We start from the raw sequence: 10,651 nt of genomic DNA on the forward strand, positions 1-10,651 counted from the left end.
TTTTTATTAAAGCTTAGAATAAAGTACAAAAATTTTGATTTATTATATTGTTGTAATTACAAATATAATCCTAAATTAATTTTATTAATTTGACATTTTTTTATTCTTCTCTCAATTTCTATCGTGTGTTGTATTCTTTTCTATAATTATACTTATTTATTTAATAATGTTGTCAACGATCAATCTATTATATGTTATTTCATGAAATTATCTTAAAGGCTTTAAAAAAATGAAAATATTGATGGTTATATTGATAATATAAAACATTGATTTCTTAATCAAAGCTATTCAAAATGATTCAATACTCGTAATTGAATTTTATCAGAATAATATATAACATACGATGAAATTTGCCCGATGGTAGATCGTGCTTATTAAATTGAAACAGCATTGTAAGAGAATTTTAAGAGAAGCATTAATGTAAGAGTTTCAGTTTTTCAACTAAAGATTTCCTCTTTTATTCGATCTTTAGTAGCAGATGTTGTACTATGACCTATCCTACAGTCACAGCTGTGATTGTCATGCCAAAATTTTGTATGTATTCTGCAACTTTATTTCTCAAAACACATATATATGTGTGTAAATATGTGTATTGAATTCAGATTTGTATTTGATATGTTTTACTTTTAAATTAAAATTCCATATACATAATTAAATTTTATAACTATGCATTAAATTTTCACATTTACTACGTTTCGTTCGTTAAATTAGAAACTAAGATTTTATTTAATAAATTAAAAATCAATCGAAAAATAAGATTTTCGTATTCTTTGACAGTTTTCAGGTTTCAATATTAGCAAAGAGAAAAGGCCATAATTAAAGATGCTAAAGATAAGACTATGTGCATGTTACATAGAGATAGAATATGCAATATTCCTTCCTCATTCTACGTGCTGCCTAAAGGCAAGAACAGGAGTCACGAAGTAGCGGAAGCGGGAAGAGGAAGTCGTTCGATCAGGACTGCAAGGCTCGCGTCGATTTCACATCGATCGGCAGTAGTTGATGTCACCGTTTCGCGGTACACGCGTTCGGCGGCACGTTTCGCGATAACCATAAGCGCATTCGACAGATGCGGATGCGCTCACATTGGATTTCGAGCGAGATAGCAACGCGGAGCGAAAAGAGACGAAAGTACCGATGCGATTGTGAGAGACGGAGATGAGGAAAGCCGAAAGGAGGGAGAGAGTGAGAGGTCCTGCCAACCTCCATCGCAGTATGGTAGCCTGCTACATCAGGCAGCCTCTTTTCCGATAATTTGCCACTCATTAACATAAAACCGGGCCACATGGCGAGCGAAGAACGGTGGATGTTGAACGACGAAAAGCGCGCTTACTAGGAAGGCGAGCACTTCCCTGCCTTATTTCTGGCTAACCAGAGTGAGATGGGATATAAATTTTACCGTATCGTATGTTTTGAAAACTTAAAATAGTAATCGATTACTCGAAGATAAATATTATCCGCGATCGGATGTTTAATCACAAGACCGTTATTCACATCCGTTACAAAAACGTCAACAAACATGAATAAAATTAACCTTAGGAATTTCATAGTATGTGAAATAAGCGTGACTTATTTATTTAATTCTCTCGATTAATGTCATTGTAATATTCCATCGTGTTTATTAAATTAAATTAAATTAAATTAAATTAAAAGAATAAAAAAATTATTAATTAGGATAAATGTTCAGTATAAAAATTTTCTTCTGCTACTTTTTTTAGAGCAAATTATATATAATATTTTATACATTTTTTATAAGCGTTTTATATAAAATCAAATCTGTTCAAAATTGTATCTACATATTAATTATTTATATTTTAAATATTAATTCAATATCTTATTTATGTCCACGACAAATTATTCGATTTCTGCGCTGTGCAATACATGAAATATATATGCATTTAGAAAAAATAGAGAGAATGAATCCTCGTACTGGACATTTATAATATATATTTTATAATATATATTTATGATATACGAGTATATTTTAGATCGCGAAACACGTAATAGATATTGCTAGAAGAGAGCGAATCATAAAATGAAGCATTGCTAAACTATTATATTTGCGTAAGAATGCGTATGAATAATAAATCAACTCATTTTTTTATGGTATTTATCGAGTAATGTACTCACCATACGAAGAACCATGATACGACAATCAGCTGATATTCTCAGCATTACTTACTTTCCTCTGAGCAATACTTATTCTTGATAAATTCCCAGAAGTTTCACTGATATATTTAACACACTTTTTTTTCTCGACACCATCGATACCGTACGCTTACTTAAGACGATAGTGCAAGTCTCGATAACCTCAAATCGGAACTCGAATTCGTGGCTGCGGCGAATGATTATAATATCGTATCGTAATGCAATTATGCGGTCACAACACAGCTTTAACTTGATTTTGTTCCTCTTCGACACTCACGATGTTCGATCGCGATTATGTCTGACAATGAGTAATAAATGTTACGATGTCACAAATAATCGCGCGCGAAAATGAGCATGAAGGCAATAGACTTTTAGTTGAACCTTTTCACATTTCTCGCTTTTCCTTTCGCGAACTTTTAAGTATCTATCCATGTTATTTTATCCCGTTTTAATTAATTAAGAAGAACAAATCTAATTACACCAACCTTTTCTTCACTTCCGATTCCCGAATTTATATCACGCAAGTCAAAAACATGACTGTTATGACGTGAAATATGTATGTACGTAGAGTTTTATAGAGTTAATGAGAGCGCGCTCTCATTGGAGCAAGAAAATATCATTATTAAGAGAGTAGATAGGCATAAAAGAAATGGACCAATCAAGTATCTAATGTATAGGAGCCATATTGCTACCGTTTTTCACATTAGACGCATGATTGGTTGATTTTTTTCGCATATATATTATACGTCTATGTAAATTTATCTATCTCTACTCTAATGTTTTCTTATTTCTAATGAGAGTGCACAACATATTTATACGGGTATAAATCATTCGTTAATTTATATCAAATGTGACATTGATTACGAATTATATATATATCGATTATGAAGCTCAAACATATCGTATAATTTTCACCATTATTTATAACACATTATAATATTTATTAGATAATTTGTAGTATTATAGATTGCGCGAATAACGCGATTATGTTCATAATAGGAATTAATCTTCGTGACAGGTAATATTAATATTAATCGATACACTATATATTGAATATATATATTGAAAAATAGTCACGCGCGAGAGAGAGATTGTCAGTAACGAGTTTAACAGATCTGTAAGTGTAGAAAAGGATAAATTCATAAAAAAGGGAACAAAGCAATGGCCATTTCCATATATAATCTATCGCTTGCGATTGATATCACGCTTGTGGCGTACATTTAATTAAATATAGCGATTGCATAAGTGTGAAAATTATATAAATTGTTATATATAATATATACGTTTTATTTTATGTACACGTGTTAATTTTTAACGTGTCACATTTAATAGAAATTAGCGCTCATATAATGCATGTCATGACGTCATGACAGCCATATTTAATTCGTGTGGTATAAACTCGGAATCTCGGAATCGGACCAATGGAACCGGAAGTTTAGTCGTTTCACGTCGTTTAGTTTTTGCGTACATTTCTATCATTTGTCGCGCGTGATCATTTGATGTTTCGAGTGTTTGCTTTCGCAGATTTAAACGAGATCGGCATCATAGGTAAGAAAAAAAGAATAGAATCTCTTATATATCTTAATTAATACTGTAATTGCTATGTTATAATATGTTTGTAGAATGTAGTTATAGTCCCATCACTTCTGAGTTACGATATGATTTCAGGTTACGTAGGAAAGTTACGGTTTTATATTTTGAAGAATAAATATCTCTAAGTGCATAATCGGAGTGCCAAAGAAAAGTATCAAGTGCATCGAGGAAAATATCAGGAATGTCGAAAACTACTGGGTGACTGCTTCATTATGCGAAGGTATGTACACGTATACAATTTCATTTAAAGCTATGGTCATGTAGAATTACATTATTGATAAAGTGAGGAAGTAATGGACGAGTCCATCAAATAAACTCCGCGCGACCGTAGCTTTAAATGAAAGAATAAATGTTCAATTTAAGAAATATTTTATTCATTTTTTAAACTCTCAAAAATTCAATTTTTATGCGTCAAAATATATGAAATGTATAAATTTTTCGCAAAAATTCGTAAGAATTGGTTCCTATATTTTGAACATTTATTTTAATGAAATTTATAAATTATAAAAATATATGAATGTGTGTAGTTATATTTTTAATTTTTATAGTATCCTACTCATCTTTTTTTAAAAACAGAATTTTACCGAGAAATATCATATGTATTGATGTATATGAATTGAAAGATATTTTTATAAAGACAAAAATTATAATTATTTTAAATTTGCTTAATACATTTTTAATCATTTATTTATCTCGAATTAGATTGTTAAATCTATGAACTTTGTATCGTATATATTATTCGATCGATATCGTATATATTTGCAAATCATTATATTTTCTAAATTATAAATAAAAGGAAGGAAACAATAATAATATAAAATGACGTTGCGTTAATCTATATATTCATGTTTTGACTTTTGATGTGTTTCCAAAGTACTATAATACTATAGTCTATTAATAACTATTTCTATTTTAAATGATTAATGCTTGCGAATATTTTGGCTTGTCTCTTACATAATCGTAAATTTTACATACACTAATATATCATATAAAAAAATTAAGAATTTAATTTAATAATTTAATTTAATAATTTAATCTGAAAAAATATTTCTGTCAATTCTAAACGTAATAAAATCTATGCTAAAGTGAATATTTAATAGTTGCAAATCTTTTTATATAAGATATAATAATAAACATAAAATATATTTCCATAAAATAAGACTATAAAAAATATTTCAGCAGCATATTGGGAAATTAATGAGATATTCGAAGAATTAATTATAATATCGAAAATCTTACTGTAGAAATGTTGAGATCAAAATAGTTTTCAAATTTGATTTTATTAAATAACTAAAATTGACTAATAATATTATTAATGGTAGAGTTCTTTAAATTTTCATATTTATATATTATCTGTTATTAATTTTTATAGTAACAAAAATTCGTGAGAGTTAATAACAAATGTCAAATCAATCTATGATAAATGACAAATCACTTATGTGCATATATCTGAGTGTCTGAACATTATATATGCAATATCATTTAATTTTAATTGTTTAGCTCAGAAACTATTGTGGCATCTTTATTCAAGGATATCAATTCTAATTAATTTTCAGAGCACGCTATTAAAATATTGCATGATGATTGCAAAACATTTTATAGAAGATTATAAATTTAAGTAGTACGATTTTACATATATATTTTCTGTCTTAAAAAGTATAAAACTGAAAGTAACTTAAGCTAGAAGATACGGTTCTGTGGTGCCGTAGACTTCGGTAGACTTTGGAAATGTAATTTAGGAGCGCCGAGAAACGTTGAAATTATCGACCTTTATCGTTCGCGTTTGCAAAGGAATCTTTGGTATGTCGACTATGCATAGGCTTGAGTTTGCAACTTATTTGTAGTAAGCGAATGCCAACGAGCTCCAAGTATCCGCCCAGATAAATAGCTTCCACCGAATTGACGAGGCGGAATAATTACCTTGTAATCGGTATTCGGAAGTATCGGCAATCGCTTAACTTCCGCTTCAACTTGCGAAGCATTGCATCGTTCGCACTTGCTCCTAATTGAGATAAAACTTTATAGAATCGTACTCTCGTATAGATGAAAATGGGAAAAGAAAAAAGGGAAATTTAAAAATACAAAAATACAAAAAATCTTAAAGATCTCAGAACGCTTAGCATGGTTTAAATTCAGTTAAATAACAATATTATGATCTCTCTTCTGTTCCACGAATGCAGTCTGGCAATAGTTAAGTACACATGTCTATCGAAATACAAAGCCGTTACTATGTAACTTCAACCTAGTTTCTCTCAAACGCGATTAACTCATTGATAGCTCAACTTGACAGCTTGATTTATTTTACGCTCTTAAAGCAAAAATTACGAAGATCAATTTTTACTTGGAGGAAAATTAATCATGCAATCTTTATGGGCTGTTGAATTGATATGCACATGTACAAACGCAAATAATTCTTTCATTCGAGATAAAGGAGAGGGGAAAAATTTTGGTAACGAATCACGGCTGACTCGGCAAAATTTTCGACTAAACTTCAGGCGTTTCGATGCGACCGCAAACTTTCGTTATTTATAGGCCAACCTAAGTCTCTTCTGAAGTGCGTTCACCGCACGATCGCAGCCAAATTCCAGCGTTTATTACGTTACGCTACGCACAGTATTACGTTATGCAAAGTAATTCGCGCAACCGATTTTATTCGCAACACGTGATCCGCATATTATTGCCAATATACAATTAAATTTACGGATGTCATATTAAAAATGAGAGAGACATTTCGTATTTCAACTTAAATTTGGTAGGGCAATTAAGAAAATACTGTTATCAGAAATATATCTTTAGCTTGTGTTGCGACATATCGGTAGTGGGTGTGATTGTAATTTTTTTTTCAAATATATGCTATATGTATATTATGTACAAAATTCTTTTCTCTATTGAGTATTCAATTCAGCATTGTTTACTGTAGTTTAAGTTTCTTATTATAAATATAGTAGAAAAAAAGAATTAAAAATTTGTTTATACGCGAAAAAAATTTATTGCTAAAGTATTTAATCTTTATTAAAGATTGTGTCTCATCGATGTATCACACTTTATTTAAAAGCATAAATTTCGACAATATCGTGGAAGATGACGTATTTGTGTTTCATCGGAAAAGTTTTTTCTGGAAAGATGACGAGGTATGTAAATATAAGCTAAGAGAGGCAAAGTCTATATCTTCCTATATACTGACAATCTTTAATTCGATTTTCATTCATAGAATTTAGTTAATCTCATTAATATGCTACTATTTATGTTGATTTTTTTCGTTTTAAAATAAAAAATCTCACATATTGTAATTAATAGATCATTGATATTATTAGTATAAATGTACAAATTATACATATGGCATTAAGTGCCGTGTTTATAAAATATTACTACACTTGCTTCGGGGGAAGGTAGGGAGTATCACAACCGTTTATGACACCCATGGAGGATATGACACTGAACTTAAATCGTTAATAACCTCCGGCCATGATTGAATAACCGCAAGTATATATTGTTTCATAAAAAATAGATATAGTAGAAACTCACAATGTTGTTTTCTCTTACACTAGATATATTTAAAAAAATAGCTAAATTTTTTTCAATATTAATTATAATAACAAATATCGTATAATTGTATATTTTTCCGATCAGATTAGATATTGTTATCTTGATTATTCCTAATAAAATTATTTGACATTGTAATTGACAATTTTAATTTTTATTGCACAACAGCGGTAAACTATCGATTATTGTGTAAAATATGTAAAAATAAATATATTATCAAGTAACTATTAATTTCAAATATTTTTATATATTCTATTTATATAATAACTTCATGAAAACTTATGCTAATGTATGTATTAAATTGAAAGAATTATTCCTCCTAATTAGAAATCACTTTGAATAATATTTTTCTCTTCGTTTCTTGCAGACTAAAACAATTTCGATGAGAAAAAAATAATTTAATTGAAGAAAAAAAGATAATTTAATTGACCACCCATCGAATATTGATTTGTAATCGTTTATTATTGTAGATTATTGTCATGTGTGCAATTGTGTAACTATGGCGGATTACGAAGAAATTTATAATGTTATCTCACGTGATATATATCTCACACGAAATACTTGCACGCGAGTATTAAAAGATATTAAGTAACAAGTGGAAAAAAACTATAACAAGATCAATTTATAAAAGTTTATTTTTATGAAGAGATTTATTTAAAAAAACATTAATTTTTCATATTAAATTAATATGTTTACTCAGTATAATTTTGGATTTTATAAAACTAGAATTTAATAATGATTCAGTTTAATGAATAATAATTTCTATTAGATATTTTTATGATAACATTTAATATTATTGGGTTATATTTATATGTGCAAAATTCTAATATAATGAATCTGCTTTTTCACAATTTCTTTATTTTGAAATTTATATAAGTGCGTACGTTTATAATTGAAGATTTTTTGGACGATGTAAAATATTAGATTTATTATTATAACTTTTATTTACATTTTTTATGTTTTATTACTATACAAATTAATTAGAAATTGATTTTAATTATTTATATATACACACATGTGCATGAAAAAAAGCATGTGCACGAAAGAAAAAGCTAAGTTAAAGTTTGATACAAATTTTTTGATGAACAAAATTCCATGAGAAAAAAATTTGATTGTAAAAAACTCTTAATGATTAAATTTTATTGATTTAAAATTTATTTAATGATAATTTTAATTAGTAATTGAAAATATGAACTAAGTTAAATTCATTTCGACAATTAGTTAAGAAAATCAGTTTTTTTCCTAACATAACAAAAAAATACGCGCATAGATAACCTAGCTTGATTTATTTATAAAAAAATAAATTTGTATTACTAAGGCATATCAATTTGCAATAAAAATAATTATTTGCAATAAAAAAAATTATCTAAAAAAAGAGCTAGCGGTATGATCAGTATTATCTGCAGTTATTAGAAGGTATAAAAAATTGATTGTTATTTCAAGTATCAAATTAAATATATCAATATGATTTATTGTTATTATTTTTATTACGTTATATTTTTATTATCTTGTTATTTTATTAGGATAATTTTTTTAGGGCAGTTTTTTCTCAAATTAAACACGATATTAATTATGATGTTTTTGTATGCAGTTTGATACACGTATTAATTATTTTAATAAATCGTGTATAATAAATAAAAGATAGGGTAAAAAAATGGAATAAACTGTAAAGAATATAAGTAAATTAATTTTGAAACAAAATGCCATCACATTTTTTATATCATCACATTTTTCTATCGTACTAGTATAATTTTTTGCTTTATCATATTCACATTATGTTTCTAACAAAACATGTCTTTGCATTGGCATTGTATATTTAAGAATTCGTCAGTAACATTTTCGAATAAAATGTCAGCTTCTAAATTTATTCAAAGATCTCAAAAAATTTTGCTAATAATTTTTACGATATCAATTGAGCGGTAATATTGAAATTCGATCGATTTATGTTGCTCTCATATTAACTTATTAATTTTTTGTCTCATAAAAAGTATGATTCTTTTTTAGACAGAAAATTTAATTAGTTAATTAAAAAACGACAGTAATTACAATTTCAATGAAATCATTAATGAAAACTTACCTAGAACACAAGATGCAAGAAGAATTCGTAACACGAGTTTTTTCATGATGCGAAAAATCTTCGACAGCGTTTCGATCTCGGTGGCACGTTGAATTGGGATAAAAAGAACGGCGCAATTTACGTCATGAGAACACGCGTTCTTATCTATATTTAAACCGCACTGTAATAGCGCCGACTGTATCGAGAAAGACACTGGAGAACAGTGGAGAACTGTTTGCACCGGAAAAATGATACTCTTCCGGTTCCGCTGTATCGGCCGTATCACCGATATAATCGAGAAAGGTAGTTTGAATCTTGTATTATTAAAAAATTATTCGATGAAATCGTATTGAATATTGCGTAACTTGTTCTGTCTATCTTGCTTCACAATATTTTATAGATAGAAACTGGATTTATACAATTTTCATTAATTTGTTGCTCTTTACAAAATTTGATTCCGCACGTCTTTTCGTCGAGTGTTCTCTCAAATTCGCACAATTTTCAAGATCTCTGGATAACAGTGAGAAATTATTGACCGATGGAAAACGATAAATTCAGAAGAAATTCACGGCTGAACTTTATTCCCGCTATAGATTACCTGGTGCGAACGCTATCGAAGTGACGCGCGACGCGAGGGAGACTGATCTCTCGTCGTGGCTCTAATTTTCTAACTCTTCCTCCTCCTCTATTTCTTCCCACTAGATTACATCCTATATCGGCCGCGGGGATGGTGGTATCTTGTCAAAAATTTATATTTATTTTTATTAGTCCTGTAGGATTCTCTCTGACGTAAAGTAAAAAGCGGAAGTGTGCTAATGAAAACCTAGATAGCACATATTCGTTTTAAAAACGTTTCTTATTAATGCTTTACGGTTAAAGAACATTAAATACGTTTAAGAAACGTATATAAAACGTGTGCTACCTAGGAAGATATTAATCCAGTGTGATTAAAAAATAATTAAATAAAATGAAGAATTTGCGCATTTTATTAATATGGATAATTTAATGTTTCTCAGGAAATTACAAAGCGATTAATTAAATGTACAATTCATTTATACATTATTTGTTATTTATTATAAAGAAATGGAAGATTTTACATTATCCAAATAGTGAATCAAAATAACTGTTTTACTATATTTTGCATTATTAGATTTACGATGATTTATTGATTTATTGATTTATTGATTTCACTGCAGAGATTTAATTTCATATTTTTAAACCAGTAACAAAATAGCATTTTTTGTTTATTTAAGTGAAATTCCACAATCTTAAACTTTTCGATTGATCATTTATTTAAGCTTAATAAGTAAC

At 28.5% G+C, this 10,651-nt stretch overlaps 1 protein-coding gene across 4 annotated transcripts in view; it reads right to left on the reverse strand.

Moving 5' to 3' along the window:
- The window catches only part of LOC105254285 (xaa-Pro aminopeptidase 1), a 34,139-nt gene extending 24,169 nt beyond the window's left edge, over positions 1–9,970 (reverse strand). For 3 of the 4 annotated variants that reach the window (XR_003122636.1, XR_003122635.1, XM_025407704.1), the window contains exon 1: positions 9,362–9,970. Coding sequence is in view for 1 of the 4 variants with exons in the window: in XM_025407704.1 (XP_025263489.1) it covers positions 9,362–9,407 (46 nt within the window). In the remaining 3 variants the exon portion in view is untranslated. Of the gene's footprint in view, positions 1–2,130; positions 2,640–9,361 lie in introns of those variants that run through there. The other variant, XR_003122637.1, reaches the window with a different exon arrangement.
- Positions 9,971–10,651: the final 681 nt, after the last annotated feature.

Source organism: Camponotus floridanus, unplaced genomic scaffold (genome assembly GCF_003227725.1).
Source record: "Camponotus floridanus strain SB8 unplaced genomic scaffold, Cflo_v7.5 scaffold184, whole genome shotgun sequence".
Taxonomy (NCBI): domain Eukaryota; kingdom Metazoa; phylum Arthropoda; class Insecta; order Hymenoptera; family Formicidae; genus Camponotus; species Camponotus floridanus.